This window comes from Panthera onca, chromosome Y (assembly GCF_046562875.1).
Source record: "Panthera onca isolate mPanOnc1 chromosome Y, mPanOnc1 haplotype 2, whole genome shotgun sequence".
Taxonomy (NCBI): domain Eukaryota; kingdom Metazoa; phylum Chordata; class Mammalia; order Carnivora; family Felidae; genus Panthera; species Panthera onca.
Window position 1 is genome coordinate 26,089,309 of NC_138358.1, and position 21,562 is coordinate 26,110,870.

The window sequence follows — 21,562 nt, forward strand, 5'->3', positions numbered from 1 at the left end:
GTGCGCAGCGGCATCTCCCTCCGCGACCCCTGCCACGTGTTTGTGCGCAGAGACATCTGCCCCCGCAACCCCTCACGTGTCTGTGCGCAGCGACATCTCCCTCTGCGACCCCTGCCACGTGTTTGTGCCCTGTGGCATCGCCATATGCGTTCCCCGTGGCTGTGCGCAGGGGCATCTCCCTCCACGACCCCTGCCACGTGTCTGTGCCCTGCGGAATCACCGTGTGCGTCCCCCGTGTCTGTGCGCAGTGGCACCTCCCTCCGCGTCCCCTGCCCCGTGTCTGTGCGCAGCGACATCTCCCTCCGCGACCCCCGCCACGTGTTTGTGCCCTGCGGCATCGCCCTATGCGTCCCCCGTGTCTGTGCGCAGTGGCATCTCCCTTCGCGTCCCCTGCTCCGTGTCTGTGCCCAGCGGCATCTCCCTCCGCGACCCCTGCCACGTGTTTGTGCGCAGAGACATCTCCCTCCGCAACCCCTCACGTGTCTGTGCGCAGTTGCGTCTCCCTCCGCGTCCCATGTCTGTGCGCGGCGGCATCTCCCTCCGCGACCCCCGTACTCCTCGCAGTTAGCGTGGCGAATCGTGCTTTCACGTGCCGCGCTGCTGGTCTTGCTCAGCCGCATTAAGCACAGTCTGGTGTCTGCGCTGCTTCTCACCGGCTGCTGCTGCAGCTTCCCACCGGCTCCCGCCTATGCGCGGGACCTGTGCTCCAAGGCCCTTCCTGCTCTCCCCTCCCCAGCAGTGTGAGGAGAGATTGAATTGCTTTCAGTGGAATAGGGGCTTTTGGCAGAACACGCGAGCAGCGCAATCATTGCCTATTCATCGCGAAACGAAAGGAGAGGGAACGGAACCTGGGCCGCCAAGCAGGGACACCTCCCTGGGCTCACCCCGCCTGCTTTCCACGTTTCCACAAAAGCGGAAGCAGAGTTTCTTTCCGCTAAAATTGCCTGTGTTACTCTGGGAAATGCTATCGGGAAGCCCTGAACGGTGCTGGAGTTTTGTTTTGAGGAGGTGTAAGCACCCGCCCCGTCCAGTCGGTGTCACGTGAGCTCCCTCCCGAGAAGAGGCGGCGGGGACTCGAGGTCGCGGAGCTAGCCCAGGGTCCCGCAGGGCGCCTTCTGGCCCCGGTGCCCCCCACCTCTCTCACGGCTTTCCGCCCTCCTCCCCAGGGGTGGAGAGACTGATTCGCCATCTGCGCCGGCACGGCGTGCCCCTGGCCGTGGCCACCAGCTCCAGCCGCGCATCGTTTGACATGAAGACCGGCAGACACCAGGCCTTCTTCGACTTGTTTGACCACATCGTGTTGGGGGATGACCCCGAAGTGAACAACGGGAAGCCACATCCCGACATATTTCTAGTCTGTGCCAAGAGGTTTTCCCCTGCTCCGCCCACCCACCAGGTAAGCCCCGCAGAGGGGAGAAACGGGGGTCGCCCAGGCGGGCTCTGGCCGCTACTCTGGCGCCTTGTGGTCGCTGTCGGGCGGCCACCCGGGATGCCCTTGTGCTCGGAGACAAGAGCGGGGGAGGGGCCGGGGCAGAGGGGCGCGGGAAGAGCACGGCACGTTGTGGGGGAGCGTCTCCCCCCGCGTCACCAGGCCAGTGGTCTGGGACTCGCGCACGCTGTCTTTGAGCGCTTACGTTCGCCGTAACGCTGCAGACGGGCACCGTGCAGCCAAGGGGCCCTGTGACGTTGTGGCCCGACCACGTCCGTATTTGCAGCGAGCGGACTTCAAGGCACATGCTGATTGCAAGGCAAATGTGAATCCTCAAAACTCCCCGTTCTCCCCACATGCTTCTCAAGGGATGTTTTGTTACTGCAGAGTTTGTGCTCATAGTGACCTTTGGTTTTATCACAGAGTTTCCAGGCTTCTCTTCCTCTACGGGAAGGGGGCCCTGGTGGAGTGTGGGCTCCAGTGCCCTGTCTCCACCCTGTGTGGACCGCTTTGGTACGTGGGGTGCACAGTGCAGACGGAGCAAAGGGTTTGAAGATCAGAACCGACTTCAGAACCAGTGGGTCGTGTTTGTTCAGCTTTGCTTCACTTCTCCCTGCGCTGTTACTGTTAGGATGGACAGCTTAGCCCCCGTGGGGGCGGATTCCAGAGGAAGAGGGAGATGCTCTTGAGAGGGGGCGGGCTCAGGTCTGACTGTGCGCCCTTGCAGATTCCAGAACCACGGGGAGAGGGTCTGAGAGGAGGAGGGCTCAGGGCTGACTGTGCGCCCTTGCAGATTCCAGAAGGACCGGGAGAGGGTCTGGGAGGGGGCGGGCTCGGGTCTGACTGTGCGCCCTTGCAGATTCCAGAACCACAGGGAGAGGGTCTGAGAGGAGGAGGGCTCAGGGCTGACTGTGCACCCTTGCAGATTCCAGAACTACCCGGAGAGGGTCTGGGAGGGGGCGGGCTCAGGTCTGACTGTGCGCCCTTGCAGATTCCAGAACGACCGGGAGAGGGTCTGGGAGGGGGCGGGCTCAGGTCTGACTGTGCGCCCTTGCAGATTCCAGAACCACAGGGAGAGGGTCTGAGAGGAGGAGGGCTCAGGGCTGACTGTGCGCCCTTGCAGATTCCAGAACGACCGGGAGAGGGTCTGGGAGGGGGCGGGCTCAGGTCTGACTGTGCGCCCTTGCAGATTCCAGAACCTCAGGGAGAGGGTCTGAGAGGAGGAGGGCTCAGGGCTGACTGTGCGCCCTTGCAGATTCCAGAACGACCGGGAGAGGGTCTGGGAGGGGGCGGGCTCAGGTCTGACTGTGCGCCCTTGCAGATTCCAGAATGACCAGGAGAGGGTCTGAGACGGGGCGGGCTCAGGTCTGACTGTGCGCCCTTGCAGATTCCAGAACGACAGGGAGAGGGTCTGAGAGGGGGCAGGCTTAGGTCTGACTGTGCACCCTTGTGGATTCCAGAACGACCGGGAGAGGGTCTGGGAGGGGGCGGGGTCAGGTCTGACTGTGCGCCCTTGCAGATTCCAGAACCACAGGGAGAGGGTCTGAGAGGAGGAGGGCTCAGGGCTGACTGTGCGCCCCTGCAGATTCCAGAACGACCGAGAGAGGGTCTGGGAGGGGGCGGGCTCAGGTCTGACTGTGCGCCCTTGCAGATTCCAGAATAACAGGGAAAAAAGGGCTCAGGGCTGACTGTGCACCCTTGCAGATTCCAGAACGACAGGGAGAGGGGGTGGCCTCAGAGCTGACTGTGCGCCCTCTCCAGTGGCACCTGTCTCAGCACCTCAGACTGGTCCTCAACTCAGAAGCTCTAAGAACCCCTTGTTTTAGGGGACTTGCTATGGGTTTCATGCCTTAGGTATCATTGGTTAAATCATTGGCCATTGGTGATTAAATCCTTGCCCCTGGCGGTTGGGGCCAGGTCTAAAAGCTCTCTTTCCTCCAACTGCACCTTGGTCTTTCTGGAAGCCTGCCCTCATCCCAGGCACATCTAAGGACCCAGGTAGTCACCTGATCAGCAGAAACCCCGGTGTGGTTGAAACGGGCTTATTACGAAAACAAAAGATGCCCCAGATGCTCAAGAAATTCCAAACGTTTGGGGAGCTCTGTGCCAGGAGCCAGGGAACGAGACCAAACAGGTTTTTTGTAACATCACAGACATACAGGACCACTGAGCGATTTGGGTACCGTATTCGCAAGGATACGCGGATCTGGGCTGATTTCAGTCTCATCCGTGAAGCTAACTCAACAGCAGTTGTATGACAAGGGACGAGCCCACGAGCGCCCCGCCCCTGAGCCCCATTCCAGGGCCGCGGGACAGGTCCGGGGTGGACCTTTTGCATGTGCTTCTTGTATCCGGGCGTCCAGGTACCTGAATGCGTGGCATCCTCCTACAACAAGATTGCACGGAAATGCAATCTTCCTGAGAACCTTCCCTCGCTCCCTGAAGGTTTCTCTGCCTTCACATTGTGAAGCCGTCCTCGAAAAGCCGTTTGGAGTAGATCGTAGGAGCCGAGAGAGTCTGCACAGGCTGTGTGCCCTCATGGGAGCTGCCTGCGTGGCCGAGGCAGCTGCAGGAAGAAGATACTACCTTTCTTCCCAGGAGAGCTGTCCTTTTTCCGCCAGGCATGGTGTCAGTGGAAACACGCTATCTGCGTGTTTTCACGTGTGTGCGGACCCAGTTTATAAGAAGACACTCGCTGGCCCTCACATACCCCTTTGCGTGAGGCCACTTGCGGAGGGAACACCCAGCTGCGACTGAACACTCAGCCCCACAGCTCCCGTGTTGTCCGTGCGTCCCCATGTCCTTCCCGTCGACAATATTGATTTTAAACTTGTCAAAGGAAAATGAGCACTTGCCTGTCTTTACAGTAATTTATTTCATAAAGTGTTCTAGGCATCACCCTGGTTGCTAATCCACACTTGTTTATGCATGGCTTTGTCTTGCGGAAACGAAACCTTTCTGGTCCTGTTTCTTAGGCAAATATATATAGTCAAGGCTTTCCGGGTTTTTCGTAAGGTGTTGTGCGTATGGTAAAATGAAAGCAAGATTTGATCAGTCTCCTGGTTGAGGAGACGCTGTACTTGGCTTTTCCTTCTCGTGCAGGAAGCACTTGCAAAGAGGGTTATTGAAATATGAGAAGGTTCTTAGAACGCGTCCGGCTCCTTTCTCTTTGATGCAATGTGGGTGCAGAAGTCTAGTGAGCCTGCCAAGTTCAGGGGCATTTCATATGACTGTTAAGTCCCCAGAGAGATTCACGGTTGCAGTCGGGAACGTTTTATGCTGTGGGTATCATCAAAATAATTAGCTACAGTAGTAGGAATAGAAAGGAATGAAAAGCAAGCAGCGTAAAAGGAGGAAATTAGGTTAAAGCGTTAGTTACCGTTTTACTAGGAGAAAATGCTTAGCAGATCTGACGTTACACAAGTTCTCAAACGATTATTTCTGAGTTATGTATGAGTTATTTTTTTGTGCTAAAAATTAGCAAAGGTGGTGCCTTCCCCAAAAAGTCCCTGTGTCCCATCCTCAACACTAATGAGTACTCATCGGGTATGTGCTGGGTACTCTCAGAGACCCTGTGCGGTGAGGTCATTTGCCCCGGCGTCCACAGCGCTCGACCATCTGCAGGCTCCACACCACCAGGCAGGTTGAGGGACAAGCTGGGAGTCGCCCCCAGGCCCTCTGCGTGTGAGCTCTCCATTCGACTTTCTAGCCCTAGCCGCTAAGATGCACGTCTGCGGGGCAAAATAAAAACGACGGCATCATTTACACGTCACTTCTGGGCTTGACATTTATTTCATGTGAATCCTAAGATCGATTCCAAGAAGCAGACCAGTCAGTACTTTGCATGTTTTAGTTGTCTTGTTTATGTTAAAAGCTGAATTTCAGGGTTTTTTTTAAAATTCTTTTAAAAAACTTTTAAAAATGTTTTATTTTATTTTTGAGAGCGAGAGAGCATGAGCAGTGCAAGGGCAGGGAGAGAGAGGGAGACACAGAATCTGATGCACACTGCAGGCTGCAGGCTCTGAGTCGTCAGCACAGAGCCTGACATGGGGCCCGAACCCACAGACCGCAAGATCATGACCTGAGCCGAAGCTCGGTGCTTAACCAACTGAGCCAGCCAGGTGCCCCTTTTTTATTCCTTTTTAATTTTGTTTTGTTTTTAAGAAGGTTGTGCACATTAAGCATTCATACACCTAAATGGTAAGAATCTCTCTCTCTTTCTCTCTCTCTCTCTCGTTTTACTGTATGTGGTCTTCATCCCCAAAGTCTTCAGACAGGCGTGGGCTGTCAGGATGTTGCTGCCTGAAAAACTTACTTACCTCCCGAAACGATGGGAAGCAAGCGTATGCTTTTGGCATCAAATTTAAAATTGATTCGGTGGCCAGTTGAGCTCTGCCACGCGCTCTGTCTTTTGTCATTTAATGCCTCCTACAACATGGTTTACCAGGCCCTCCCTTATTTCATTCAAAAAAAAAAAAAAAATCTCAACTATCTCAAATATTATCTTCACAGCTACTGTCCTTTTATTTCTTCTGTTGCACTGAACCTATGTGTGCTTGGTGCCCCTACTGAGTTTCCATGGAGGAGCTTGCTTGCTTTTCCAAATTCCACTGTTGGGGAGGAAACACATTTCCTATACTCCCTTAGGTTCTGTGCAGGGTGCCTGTAAATTAAACTGACAAGAGACATTAGTAAGAGACAAGACAGATTTTTATTCACATATGGAGGCAGCAGTTCAGAGAAAAATGTGATTCAAGGAGGCAGCTAAAATCTAGGGCTTATATACCATCTTAATAGGGGTTCGAGGGAGACAGAGGGACACTTTCAGGAGAACAAATGAGTCTCGGGAAAAATAAATGGGCCCTTGGAACGGGGAGAAGATGTGATAGCTTTGTGGCAATGTCATAATGTTTAGGCGATTTCTTATCCAGGTCCTGACCTGTGCTCACTTCTCTTCAGCAGCAAGAGTCAACTTTCCCTGGTTGTAAAACTCCCAGGGGGGCCGTGGATGAGGATCGAATTGTTTAGGGAGCCTGTGCTTTTAGAAAGATAAGGAGAATTCAGAAAAAGCATCTTCCTGCCGTCGTTACCAAACGGGTGTAGAATACTTCTCTCACAGCACCATGCAGGATTCACAACCCTAATTACCTGGTATTCAGTGTGGTTAATGGGACCACAGAGCGATGTGATTTCCCTGGACGGCGAATACCACGTTGCGTCCCATGCACACGTCTGCCGCGATCGAGTAGTGACTGGGTGTTCGTCTCCGTTTCAGAGTCAACTATAGTTAGTAATTGCTCTTGGTGTTGGCCTGGCACCGTCCGATCGGCTGAACTGAATAAACAAAAGTCGTGGCAGCACCATTGTCCCTCGCAATTACAGAGACTGTGCACGCAGGAGGAGCTCCGCGCTCCGTGTACGTGTGATGTTTCCGTGCAGTGTTGTTGGCAGGTCACTCCCGGGAAACACGTCGCTAAGCAGCTGATTTTTTTCTCGGTGTTTAGATTCACGCACACAGACGCATATGTCAAACCCAGCATAAACCGCAAAGTGGTATGCCCGGAGAGACTTTTGTTGCCGTGATTTGCGACATTACTGGAGGGGCTCCTTCCCAATTGAGACCTATCACGTGGTTGTGCCACCACAGCTGCCTAGCGGGTCCCTCCGTTCAGTGTGTGATTGTGCGTGAGGCTGTGGGATCTTCACGTATCAGCAATTTCCGAGAATGATAGCTCTCATTAGCCAGCCATAACGCCATGTGGAGGCTAACCTGTCTGCATAAAGCCACCTCGCTCCTAGGGAAAGTTGGACACGAGATCAGATGTTTGAAAGGACGGCATTGTATCTGGCATTTCTGAAAAACGAACTAAGCAGTTGTGCAGAGAAATAATTCCTACCAGACGTCAGCAGCAGTGTGGACGGGGAGGGCAGTAGTCACTTCTAGTCGTGAGCAGCAGTGTGGACGGGGAGGGCACATCACAGTCCTACAGATTCCTCCCTAAACCCCTGCTTCCGCCTTTCCAGTGTTTCTCACTACTGTGATAGTGCTCTGACTCCCTGTCCTGTCCCACACGCCTCCCCCACTGTGGCATGAAGGGGAAACTGGTCAGCCTGGCCACTCTGTCCCTCTCTGGTCCCTGCTGGATTCCATGTTCGCCTTCTCTGCATTAGCACGTCATGGAGGGGGAAATGTCTGCGAGGCTCCTTAGGGAGCGATGATAAACGACATGGTTGAGAAACACTAGATTCGTCACAATCTGGGTTAAATAAATAGTGAATGAATAGTCCCTAACAGTTTCCAAGGATGGCCTTTAACAAATTCAATGGTGATTTTTTGTTGTTTGTTTTTTTTTTAATGTTTATTTCTTTTTAATTTTTTTTTAACGTTTATTTATTTTTGAGACAGAGAAACAGAGCATGAACGGGGGAGGGTCAGAGAAAGGGAGACACAGAATCTGAAACAGGCTCCAGGCTCCGAGCTGTCAGCACAGAGCCTGACGCAGGGCTCGAACTCACTGGCGGCGAGATCGTGACCTGAGCTGAAGTCGGACGCTTAACCGACTGAGCCACCCAGGCGCCCCTTAACGTTTATTTTTGAGACACAGAGACAGAGTGTGAGCAGGGGACAGACAGTGAGAGTAAGACACAGAATCCGAAGCAGGCTGCAGGCTCTGAGCTGTCAGCACAGACCCCGACGTGGGGCTTGAACTCACAAACTGTGAGATCATGACCTGAGCTAAAGTCAGACACTTAACTGACTGAGCCCCCCAGGCACCCCTGTTTTTTTTTTCTTTTAAGGCTGTGCAAACTAGGATGTGTCCCCATCACTTTGTGTGTTTAAACCTAGGGGAGTAGGTCATCTTGAGTGGCTGAGGGCTGTGGCAGTTTTTACCTCTGAATCCCTGTGCCCTGGGAAGTCCATCCCAGGCCAACAAGGACAACTGTCAACCCGCTTAAGTCCAGACGTGGCAACAGCTTTGTGCAAACTATCCATGAGAGGATCCCCGTGCTGGGGGGTGCAGGGGGCCTTGGACTAATTATTCTGGAACACTCTCCTGCTTCTGGACATCTGCAGCCCCATCACGTATCTTGTCCATCAGTGGGTTGAATGTACAATCCTTCCTTGTTTTCGACAGCAGAGCATCATCCCCCAGGTGAGGGCACAAGGAAGGTGGCGGTGAATGTTGCCCAAATAAACCAGATTGCCCATTGGGATGGGAATTTCTCGCCAGGTTCCTTTGTGTAAGCTGTCACCTAATTAGCACATAGTGTTCCTTGATACTTGGGGGAGGAATATGTGATTTATCTGATTAGGTGAACACATCTTTGCATAGCTAAGTATACTGGCAAAGCCTTCCCTGTGACTTGTGAGGCTTGACCTAGGACTAGTCGCCTGTAGTCTTTGGGGTCATTGCTCACAACTCTGGACACGGCGTAGCTCGGCACCCCCTCCCAGGACTCAGATATGGAGCCAGGAAGGATGTGGCCCCACGCTCATCAGGGAGCACACAGAATCCTTTTCCCCCCAGGGCAGGACCATGGTCTCCTTTCCCCTGCTGCCTGTCCACGGGGCTCTGCCCTTACCTCCTGCAGGCCTTATCTGGTCCTTGCAGGTGGCTCCCACATGTCAGAGCCTACAAGGAGGCTGCATCCAACCCCCGACACTTGAAATCTCTGCGTCTGCAGCATCACTGTGACTCCAGCCAGAGAAAGTGTCCTGCTTTTTAGGGAACACCTGGTTAGATCAGACCCACCCATTCCACCCAGGACACCCGCCCTATCTTCGGGTCCAGAACCTGAATCCTGTCTGCAGAGCCCCTTTGCCATTTGACGGACCACAGTCCCAGGTTCCCGTCAGTTAGGCATGGACATCTTTGGGGGCCATCCTGCCCTCCACCGTGTCTATCCTTCATTTCAGTTTTCCCACTTATACAATGCAGATGGGACTATGCGTGTGTGTTAGGGGTCGCCTGGGTGGCTCAGTCGGTTAAGCGTCTGACTTCAGCTCAGGTCGTGATTTCACGGTCTGTGAGTTCGAGGCCCGCTTCGGGCTCTGTGCTGACAGCTCGGAGCCTGGAGCCTGCTTCGGATTCTGTGTCTCCGTCTCTCTCTGCCCCTCCCTGCTTGTGCTCTGTCTCTCCGTCTCTTTTTCTCTTTCTCTCTCAAAAATAAATAAACGTTAAAAAAATTTTTTGAAAAGGATGTGTCGAAATCACATTGGCATCAGGAATACAGCAACTCCGAGCCCCTTGGTCTTGGGCTTTCTCCCACGGCTCCTTCTCTGCTGGTTCCCGATGGTTGTCTAGGGGTTCAGATACCTCATTCCTCCAGGGTCCTGTTGCTGACCCACTAGTGCTCGCCCCCAGGTCCTGAGGTGCTGCTGCTCGGGAGAAGGCTGGTGTCGCACTCACAGGACTGGTTCTAGCGCATTCGACTGCTAATTCAGTCTGGGCGACGCGTGGCTGAGCGAGAGTCTGAGCTCCTAACTGCCACCTGTTACTACAGGGGAGAGACTGCTTCAGAAGCTGAAAAAGGTCAAAACCTGCAAGGTAAACCCCGTGGAAGGTCCAGGGGCTCTCCTACAAATGCCTCGGGCAGAGGCGGGAGGCCTGTGTCAGGTGCTGAGTGTCCTCTGCCCGGTCTTAGAGAAGCAGAACAGCCACGTGTGGTTCTGTCATTACGCCTACGGCTGTCAACAGGATTTGGGTCCCCTCGGAATCTTAGCAAGAAATACTCCCCCACATGCCATTTGCAGACCCCAGGAAGAGCCTTGGAGAGGTGGGGCTTGCTTTTTATACTCCGGAGAGTTTCTCCTGACCTGTATGGAGCCAGAACCCCTCTGTTCCCCACCCGACTTTGGGGCTGGGACGCCTTCTCCACGGCATCCTCTGGGCTGTGCCCAGCACTGCCTACTCCGTATGCCAGCATTGAGACGATGTTTGCATTCTCTTCTCTAAAGAACAGGGAAGGACGGGACAGGTCACCTCTCTGGTGACCTAACCGTGCGGCCCTGTGGCTCCTTTTGTGCTGGACGCTCGGCGGAGCCCATGCCTGAGCTGGCAGGGGAGGGAGGGTGGGTGTCCCAGGGCTCCTTACCTTTTCACTCACTCTCCTTTCTAATGAAACACAACGTACTTCCTCTGTGTTGTGACAGCCGGCTTGGGCTGCCCGAGCAAACCCCACACACTGGGCGGCTTGAGCAACGGCATTTGTGGTCTCTTCCAGTTCTGGCAGCTGGGAGTTCAAGATCAGGGAGCTAACGGGGTCGACAGTTGTAGGCGTAATCACAGAACCACACTTGGTTTCCTGCTTCTCTAAGAAGCTTCTCTAAGAATTCTCCAGGATTCTTCATCCTCACGTGCCTTTTCCTCTGAGCATGGGAGTGGGGAGCAGAGCAATCTCTCTTCCTCTTCTTATGAGGACACCAATCCTGTCTGATTAGGGCCCCCACGGCCCATTTAACGTTAAAACCCCCCTAAGCCCCCTGTCTCCAAACACAGTCATGAACTGGGAATTAGTGTTCACCATGAATTTGGTGGAGGTCAGCCAAGCCCACGTACAACATGTTTAGGCATACTCGTTATGTCGATGCATCGTCTTCAGGAGGCTGATGTCCAAAGAGGTTAGCTTTTAATGTGTGAAACCAACAATGGCCCAGATCACGATCCCTGTGTTATCCTGAGTATCGTGCAAAGGGGCGAGTAATACCGGAGCAATTTTTCATATTTATTTGTATGCATAAAATAGGAAAAGGAAAAAGAGGATTCTGTTGACCGTCTACAAACTACTAAGACTTCTTTTATCAACCTTAAAACTCCCTTTGAGAGCTTTGCTGGACTTTTCAGTGGTCCCTGACGAATTTGGTGGACACAGAATCTGTGTTATTAAAAGAACATCACACAAAGATTTCTGAGCTATTTCAGAGTCCTTTGCTCAACAGTTAATTTGCATGCGTACGCTCTAAAACGGACCCTGAGCGCCTTACAACGTACTTTTCCTGAATAAGAGGAGAGAGAATTTCTCAGGAAGCCTCCCACACGTACCTGTGACCACCACGTTATTACAGCCTACATTTCTTTAAAGGTTTCTCAAAAGGTGAAGGAATCCATGTAGTGGTGGTGTCCATTCATGTACGTACCTTATGACTCTAGAGGATTTGGCTACGGATATGTTTATGCGAGTACTGGTTTTGTTCTTTGATTTCCAGACCAAAATTAATTGAAGAAGACAGTAGTTCTGCAGTATGCAAGGTATTTGTCAAAGAACTTGTGAGATGTATCTGAGTCAGACACTGTTTCCTAGGGACCACACCAGAGCTAGAATCTGCTTCACCTACAGGGAGGGTTATGGCTGTTCGGATAGGTAGGTAGATAGGTAGAGAGAGAGAGAGCCAGAGAGAGAGGGAAAGAGGGAGAGAGAGAGGGATGGATGATTGATAGACATGATAGGTAGTTAAGTAGATAGATGGATGATGGATAGATGATGGATAGACAGCTGATGGATGATGGATGGTTGATATAGGGATGGATGGATAGACGATAGGTAGACAGATAGATAGACAGACAGACAAGATAGATGGGTAGGTGCATGGGTGGACAGATGGATAGATGATAGATAGATAGATAGATAGATAGATAGATAGACAGACAGACATGATAGGTAGTTAAGTAGATAGATGGATGATGGATAGATGATGGATAGACAGCTGATGGATGATGGATGGTTGATATAGGGATGGATGGATAGACGATAGGTAGATAGATAGACAGACAGACAAGATAGATGGGTAGGTGCATGGGTGGACAGATGGATAGATGATAGATAGATAGATAGATAGATAGATAGATAGATAGGATAGGTAGTTAAGTAGATAGATGGATGATGGATAGATGATGGATAGACAGCTGATGGATGATGGATGGTTGATAGATATAGGGATGGATGGATGGATAAGATGATAGGTAGATAGATAGACAAGATAGATGGGTAGGTGCATGGGTGGACAGATGGATAGATGATAGATAGATAGATAGATAGATAGATAGATAGATAGATAGATAGGATAGGTAGTTAAGTAGATAGATGGATGATGGATAGATAGTTGATAGATGATGGATGGAAGGATGGATATAAGATAGTAAGGAATGCATGGTTGGATGAAAGATAGGCAGATGGATGGACAGACAAATAATATAAACAAAAGTACTAATTAATAACAAAATACATGCGAACTTCCATCATTTTAATATTATGTAGAGGTGTATTATTTAAGTAAACATCTAACGAAGTGTATACATATCCATCATCACAATACTGTGGTACTTATTTATACTAATTCACTGTCTGACAAAGAACATGGAGATAAATAAAGCAAACCTTAGCTGGGAGCCCTGCTGACTGAGAACGTTACAAATAAAGTTTAAGGCCTTCTTCAAGTTTCAGTGTCTCACGATGTAAGAACTGAGCTTGATGTTACAAAATTAACTTACAGAATAAAATCTACAAAAAGTCATACAGTGGAAGTTTCAGCATGAATATAGCGGTTTAGCGGAACATTGCCTTTAGGGATTTGATTCAGATCATGCCTGGCTTTTAAATGGTGAATGACCATGGACGCGCCCATGGGAGTACTTAAAATGCACACACAGATGATCCCGGATTGTCTCTGAGAGTCTTCGAAGTGAACCTGAAGTGACTTGGTATCAGATTTTGGTTCACCAACAAAGGGAGACACTCTGTTCCCCAGAGACGACGTAGTCACATGTGGGAATTTCGCTAGTTCCAGAGCAGCGTGCAGCCTCAAAGGGACACTGGTAATTGCCGAACGGACAGCTTTAGTCACCAGACGACATCTCCAGCTGGTCTGGACACTTGTGTCCTGAGGGAGCACAGGTGCAGGGTTGAAGACTGACCCCGCCCACCAAGTGAGGAGGTCCCGTCCCTCTGGGGCCATTGCCACCCTTTTCCTGGCTCCGCTGACCTGAGCTGGTGAGGAGACGTCAGACACACAGAGAGTCTGTTCTGCCCAACTCGTTCTTTACAAAACGGCCAGTCTTGGTTATGTGATGCTTCTCTTTGAAAGAATAAAGGGCAAGGGCCTTGTGACGCCCCCGCTGGTTCCGGTGACCAGGCTGGGTGAAGACACGCACAGATGTCCCCCGACAGGGTGCTGCTCAGCTTACACATCTCCCCCTCTGGGCGGTCAGCCCCCAAAATGCCTCACCTCCCAGATAGTTGGAAATGTCATTCTTTCTAAATTAAACCCTTCAGGCTATAGTTTAATTAAGCTCGTCTCCTCTTCCGCAGATGGAATTCAGATACATTTTAGGCTTCAGCTTGTAAAGTGGAAAGAACGTTGGATTATGGAGGCTGGGACTCTTCCTAAATTCTGTCATGTGCATGCCCGTTTGACCTTCAGCTTACATGTGAACTTCCCGTGGCTCTGATACCTTCTCGGTGACAAGGACCGGGCTGGGTCACCCGCTGTCGTCCAGCTTGGACACTCTTTGGTCCCTTTGTTCCTTTTCGTCCTGGGCAGGGACACATCCACATCTCCCCTAATTTAGCAGGTTGTTCATCAGATAGATGCTCCCTGTTTGCCACGGCACCCCGAGCAGGTGCCTGTCCTCCAACCCCACCCCGTCACAGCCAGGTGCAGTCCTGGTCCTGTCCCCACAGGTGAGAGAAGGATATTACTGCTGCCCGGAAGCTTCCTTGAAGTCATGGGAGCATGTTCTGGAGATCCCACCTCTTGTGCTGTGCCACAAAAAATCGCTACGTGAATTCACATGCACTGAAACACACATACCCACACACATGTCCATGTGAATTTCGTGGGAGAGAAAGAGAGCACAGTAGAACAGGTTCAAAGGTCTCTGGTGCCCCAGCCCTCCTTCCCGCATGCAGCTAAGTGCAAGTAACACAATTCACGTTTTACAGGTGGGTGTGAGTGAGTTTACGGTGCAGTATAATGAGTCAGCGCAGGGTGGGAAGGGGTAGGTCGGGGCTCAAGGAACCCAGAAGGACTTAAAAGAAGAGAGAGGTAAAGGTCGGTGGAGTGAAACTTTCAGTGAGCTGGGTGGGACAGGCAGAAACCACACGGAGGCGTTTGTATATTTGAATAAAAAACATTCTTCCTGCTTTTATTTGAGCAGGATCTGAGCTTTGCGTTTCTGGTTTTGTTTAGTTTCAGCATACATCTTTCGATGCCTTTACGTTCTTCGAGTTATGATTAATAGAGTCACTTCAGGCAAATTTCAGAGATTTATTTCTGGGTTTCAATAGGTAGATAAGCTATAGTATGAGTATTCATAAAATGCCTAGGTGTTTACACGCTGGGCTCTTTCCTCCCACGCGTCCATGGAAATACATGAGATCTTAGGAGTCAAGACACAGGCAATACAAGGGACACAAAAAGCTTTTGAGATGCTTTTCTAAGTGCTTCGAAATATAGTGGTGCTTGTGCTTTGTAGTTCTGCCTCTGCGAAGAAACAGGAAAACGTACAAGTCCAGGAACGATGGCATCTCAAGAATCCAGGCCCACACGTGGCTGGCGGTGAAGCCGGCCATGTTAACCTGTCTGTTTACCTGTCCTGCATCTGGCCGCTCTGATTTCTTTAAAAAAAAATTTTAGGTTTATTTATTTACTTTGAGAGAGAGCATGAGCAGGAGCGGGGCAGAGAGAGAGAGAGAGAGAGAGCGCGAGCCCTGAGCAGGCTCCACACTGTCAGCACAAAGGCCAATGCAGGCTCAATCTCATGAACCGTGACATCCTGACCTGAGCTGAAATGAAGAGCTGGGGGGTGGTAAGCGACCGAGCCCCCCGGGTGCCCCCGGCCGCTGTGGTTGACTTGCAGGCACCGAGCTGTCTCCGGCCCTGCACGCGGCTTGCTCCCGCACTAGCCCGCCTTTCCCGCCGAGTGTCCTCCCACTGAGGGAACGCCAGGCTGAGAGGGAGGATCCTCAGGAACTTTCCCTGCCCCCCATGCCGAGAGCACCTGGGACGCCTTTCCTCATCACTCGTGCCCCCTCCTTGTATCTCCCGGGACGCACACCGCGGCGTCTGCAAAAGAGCTCTCAGGCGTGGGCGCTCGGCAGCGTTCTGGGTGGGGGACAGAGGCGTGGAGCCCTGTTCGGCAGGTGCCGCGGTTTCCGGGTCTCCCCACAGCGATGAGCCTCCCAGATGCAGAGTAGACGCTGCTTTTGTGACTTTCGCCAAGCACGGCTACCCCAAGGGATCACCAAAACCTCTTCCTCTCTTCCAGCCGACGTTTCACAGCTGGACTGCACAAAGCTCCCAAATTCTCCGAGGACACAGGGCATAGTTGAAAAACACGAGGCCGCTGGACATTTCGGTGCCCATCCCTGACCCCACGTAAAGCAGTTGAGGACATTTAGAATGCAGTGAGGTCGTAACTGTAAAAAGGCAGGGACAGAACTGTCACCAGCGGGAAGTCTGAGCAGGAGAGCTAAAAAGACAAGCCTGCCCGTTGTCAGCCCACTCTGCCTCCCGTCTGATGGAGACCGTTGACTCAACGGCAGAAGCAGGGAACTTGAAGAAAAGCCGGAGGCCTTGTTAAGTTCTCGGAAGGAAGGCAGAGGAGCTGAGTGTCCTGTTTGTCCAGCGTGTCTGGTTTCTACTGCTCGAAGCCCCGTCTCCAGGGTAAACCAGCTTAGTCCCTGAAGGTGGCCCCCTGCTGAAGCCGGGGGGTCATTCTGATGCCCAGGAGCTCATTCAGCCCTGGCTTCTGCCCCTGGGGGAGGGGGCCGAGGAGATCTCGGCCCAGCTGGAAAGGAAGGAGGGGGGTGGAGAAGTATACTTGCTACAGAACAGTGCAACAGGAAAGACCGTAGGAATGTGTGTGTGTGTGTGTGTGTGTGTGTGTGTGTGTGTGTGTGTGCGTGCGCGTGTGCATGCATGAGTGTTGGTGAGTGTGCATGTGTATCTGTGGGTTTCTGTGTGTGCAAGTATCTTCGTGTGCACGTGTGTGTTTGTGAGTTTGAGTGTGCATGCGTGCATCTCTGTGAGCATGGGTTTGCATATCTGAGTGCTGTGACGGTGTGCATGAGTGTGCATGTATATGTCTCTGCGAGTTTCTGTGAGCATATGAGTGTGTACATGTGTGTCAGTGAGGCAGTGTGGGCGTGTGTTTTCCACCGACCTACAGGCATGACAGGATGCAGAACTCGTAGGTCACGGCACTGACGCTGATGTCCGGGAGCCCCCGGGTCACCAGCGCAGTGAGCTGCGACTACCCGCCGGGGACAAGGTTCTCGTGATGAAGGCAGGATGACACGGGCCGGGTGGGCGGATAGGTGTGACCTTGGCCTGTGCTGGCACTTGTGAGTCAGCAAAGGACACAGCGGGGACACGGGGAGAGCATCTCGCAGCCGTGACCGGAGCCCTGTCTCCAGAAGTCTGGCCCCTGCAAGAATAGGACATTACCAAGAGAGAATTCATGAAGCTGTCTCCAGGTCCCGAGGGAACTTTCTAGATGCGTGTCTCCCCTGCGCAGACAGTGATGTCTGGCCGATCGACCGTTGCATGGATGTGAGACCTCTCGTTTGGAGAGACTCCTGATGGGAGCCATCCCGTGGTGCTGGTCACATGACGGGATGTCTAGGAGCTGCCTGATAAGCACTGTGCACGGACACCCAATTTTAAACGTAGGCATCTTGGGGCGCCTGGGTGGCTCAGTCGGTGAAACGACCGACTTCACCTCAGGTCGCGATATCTCGGTTCGTGAGTTCAAGCCCCGCATCGGGCTCTGTGCTGACGGCTCGGAGCCTGGAGCCTGCTTCCGATTCTGTGTGTCCCTGTCTGTCCCTCCCCTACTCGTGCTCTGTGTCTGTCTGTCTCAGAAATAAACATTAAACAAAAACGTGGGTGCCTGACGGGGTGGCAGTCACCCCGATGACGAGGTGGGTTCGCACGGTGACCTGAAGGAGAGATCACACGTGGCAGCACGCGGCCTTGGAGCCCAGAAACTTTTGTCGCACGCCTCAGCCCAGTAGAGGCTCAGCCTTTCACGCCAGCACTGTAACCATTCAGTTCCCAAAGCCTAACAACACCACCAGCCATGAAGTGCGCTTGCATTTAAAAAGCGTGGCTCGGGGCGCTTGGGTGGCTCAGTCGGTTAAGCATCCGACTTCGGCTCAGGTCACGATCTCGCGGTCCGTGAGTTCGAGCCCCGCGTCGGGCTCTGTGCTGACAGCTCAGAGCCTGGAGCCTGCTTCCAATTCTGTGTTTCCCTCTCTCTGTGACCCTCCCCCGTTCATGCTCTGTCTCTCTCTGTCTCAAAAATAAATAAACATTAAAAAAAAAAATTTTTAAAAAGCGTGTCTCATGTGCCCGCACGATTTTCTCTCCTGCTCTGAATGTTCAACTGTTGAAGGAACAGCTTCCTGGGATGCCAATAAAACAAAGTTTGACACCCGGCCTCCCTCTTTCCCGCCCCGCTGAGCCACATTTCGGTACGGAAACCTGTCCCCTCCAAAGTAGCAGCTGTGCGAAGCCCCACAGGACCACTCGTGCGAACGGGTGTGCTGGCCTCACCCACCGTGCCAGACTGGAAAGCCTGCAACTCGTTTCCGTCTCGGTCCTCACGGTGACACAGCCCACCGGGCATGTCAATAATAAATACCTTGAAAACCCAGTCTAAGCGCCTGGTTAGGAGAAAGGCCGTCTCAACCCTGTTTTTCTTCCTCACCCTACAGTGCCTCGTCTTTGAAGACGCTCCCAACGGCGTGGACGCGGCCCTTGCAGCCGGCATGCAGGTGGTCATGGTTCCAGACCGAAATCTGCAGCGCCATTTGACGTCCAAGGCCACGCTGGTGCTGGATTCCCTGCAGGATTTCCAGCCCGAGCTCTTTGGTTTGCCGCGCTACGAGTGAGCGTCCCGCCGTGGCTGTGGCGCCCACTCGGGTGACCCGTGGCACCCAGGCAATCACCCCGTGAGCCAGCGGTCCTCCCAGCCCGTTATGTGTGGCTTCCCATCCCACGTGGGCTTGGCCTCCTCTGGCCGGTGCTGACAGACCACGGCGTCACAGCTGAGACACGGCAAAGCAGAGACGGCCCGCAGCACAGACCGAAACGCTCACGTGCATAGTCGTAGAGTGCGCGAATGAACACACAGTGTCTCGGTATTTGAGGAATCCTGTAGCCGTCACACATGGCAAATGGACAGATGTACACATGCTTGTGAGCGCCTGTGCATGTACGTATATGTGTGCGTATGGACAAATACGTGGGTGTTTATAGGTATGTGTTTAAATACATACGCCCGTGTATGTGCAAATACTAATGTGTCCACCACAAAATGAAATTATATGTGTGTTCATTTCTGCCTGCCTTTTTAGTTTTTGTGTTTTTATTTTGTTTTGTTTTGTTTTGTTTTGTTTTAGAGGGAGAGAACCATAAGCAGGGTCCACACTAAGCACAGAGCCCTATGCAGGGCTCGATCCCACAACCCGAGCTGAAATCAAGGGTTAGAGATTCAACTGAATGAGCCACCCAGGAGCCCCTCTTTTACTTTTTCTAAATCCTGGCTGGAAAATGTAAAATATGTGTACATGTATGTATATGGTTACGTATATATATATGTATATATGTATGTACATATATATTTATATGTTTCCTATGCTATTTTCTTTTTTAAGTATTGGTCGTAATGTGCCAAAGGAGCTGATAAACGTGAGATGGCAATTGGATTTGTTCTGCAATCTGAGTGGAAAAGCCATGTCACGGATGAGCCCTGAGAAATCATCCTCGTTATCAGCAGAATTCACAGTCCTTCTGTGCCCTCAGAACCTCTCTGTGCACCTCTACTCAGACACCACCTCTGAACCGTGACATCCTGAGTTTCTTTTCAGTGTGAGCATACCTGCAGCCCACATCTTATTATGTCTACGTGCACGTCCATATCGGAGGATGTCCTTTCTACCTCAAAAAACAAAAAAAAAAAAAATCATCCCCCGAGTCTAAAAACATGTATTCTTTCTAGCACAGTCTTCGATGCACATATAACTTGAATTCAGAGTGCATGCTTACCACGACCGAGAGCCTTATTAGCACATTTTTGGAATAATTCTACTTTGGCAGTGAGCTCCTTTTAATAGATTTACTTGATGTTTTGTGGTGGGAAAATTGAGAAAGGCACTGGAATATGTGAGAAGAACGCAATCCCAGGGTGCATCTGGCCTGCTGGTGTGTCACACATGGTTGTTGAGCAAATTTCCAAGTGCAAATGGCGGAAAAATGCTGGGGATGTATGTCAGGGTACATCTGTTCATGCTTTGCCTCCGGCTGTTGACCAGTTTTGTATCCATTCAGAGATTCATTTCAGCATTCACGATCGCCGGTGTATGGATCCTCTCTCTGAATTCTTCCTCAAGCTGCTTGTAACGTCTTACTGGATCCCTCACCAGTTAATCAAGTTGAGTAAAATCTTTGACGCTGGTTCGACATTACGTTCCTATGGGAGTTTCATTTCAACCTTTTTAAAAACATATATCCTCTACAAACATAAAACATACGTGTCACTCTTTGACCTTTTTTCTTTTTTTTTTTTAAAGCCAAACAGTACTCACACCATAAAATGGCATTCATGTATTATAAGGACACATCGCTGTCTTTGCCTGCAACAGAGGCTGTCTGTGAAATGGTCACTTGTTGGGTTTGGGATCTCCTTCCAAAATATGTGTGTTTTATAATTTAAAAAAAAATTTTTTTTAATGTTTATTTCTGAGACAGAGACAGAGCATGAGCAGGGAGGGGCAGAGAGAGAGGGAGACACAGAATCTGAAGCAGGCTCCAGACTCTGAGCTCTCAGCACAGAGCCTGATGTGGGGCTCAAATTCACACACTGTGAGATCCTGACCTGAGCTGAAGTTGGACTCTCAACCTACTGAGCCGCCCAGGCACCCTGGTGTGTTTTCTAATTCTTAAGCCATTTTGCATCAATAACACAAAGAGCTTTCGTGCTTCTCTCAATGGCGTATTTGTAGATCCCTGTGCACTTTCCTCTGGGGTAAATTTGATATCAGATACGTCGCTGTTACTTTTGTTCTTCTAACCAAGATGGCGGTGACACTCTTACTTTTTTGTACATAGGAAAGTGCTGGTGGTTGGCCAAGGCACACCCGTTACTTGCTTATTGTCCTGCATCATGCTGATGACTTCAGTGCCTTTTAGTGATGGGATCACACTAACCACCCATCTGTCTCACAGAGGTATAATTAAACACAATGGAGACCACAGTGACTCCTGCCGAGAAAGTTTCAAGGGTCATTGTGCTTTCTTAGTGCACTAAAGTGTGCTCTATTAGGGACATGCAGGGATCAGGGGACTATGCAGGGTTGCCCTCACGGGCAGCTAGTGTTTGCCCATCCGCTGTACCTTTTCAGAAGCATTTGCTAGTGATGACAGTCCCTGAGAGGTGACGCTGTCGGTCTGTTCTTAATTCCCCATCAGTGAAACATATGTAACACTTGGAAGGTCTTACTAATCACTGTGTCTTAGAGTTCTACCAATTAGCGCTCAGAGTTCAGCGACCTGTAGACAAGAGAGGAGGTCTAGCAGAGACCTGCTTTACACTGGAGAGAATTGTCTTATCAAGACACACAGTCGGTTGAGCGTCTAACCTTGGCTCAGGTCATGACCTCACAGTTCGTGAGTTTGAGCCCCGCATCGGGATTTTGTGCTGACAGCTCAGAGCCTGGCGCCTACTTCAGATTCTGTGTCTCCCTCTCTCTCTGCTCCTCCCCTCCTCATGCTTTGTGTCTCTCTGTCTCAAAAGTAAATAAACATTAAAAAAAAAAAAAAAGACACACGGATCGTTTCTGCTGTGCAACAGTGTTCAGTGCTTGGCCACTGAGGTTCCTGTTTCTTTGAGTATAATACTTTGACGCTGAATTTCCCATGCTTTGAATGGTGTTACCAATGTTTAAAAACAAATTTGCACTTGGAACGAGTTTTAATAATAAAAAAAAAATGTGTATCCATTCCTCTACTTAATGTTGTGTACACTCCCTTATTCCACAGGCTGAAGTCCAGAACCTCTTTGGCCTTATATGAAGGCGTTCTGACCTAAGTTTATCCCTAGCGGTCTTTACAGTTATTATCAATCATTATTA

General features: G+C 51.2%; 1 protein-coding gene across 3 annotated transcripts in view; it reads left to right on the forward strand.

Annotated features, from left to right (window-relative positions):
* Window positions 1–21,562, forward strand: part of LOC145714926 (pseudouridine-5'-phosphatase-like) — a 292,524-nt gene that overhangs the window by 66,567 nt on the left and 204,395 nt on the right. For 2 of the 3 annotated variants that reach the window (XR_014137061.1, XR_014137062.1), the window contains exon 3: window positions 1,167–1,396. Coding sequence is in view for 1 of the 3 variants with exons in the window: in XM_081794455.1 (XP_081650581.1) it covers window positions 1,167–1,396; window positions 18,146–18,322 (407 nt within the window). In the remaining 2 variants the exon portion in view is untranslated. Of the gene's footprint in view, window positions 1–1,166; window positions 1,397–18,145; window positions 19,884–21,562 lie in introns of those variants that run through there. The other variant, XM_081794455.1, reaches the window with a different exon arrangement.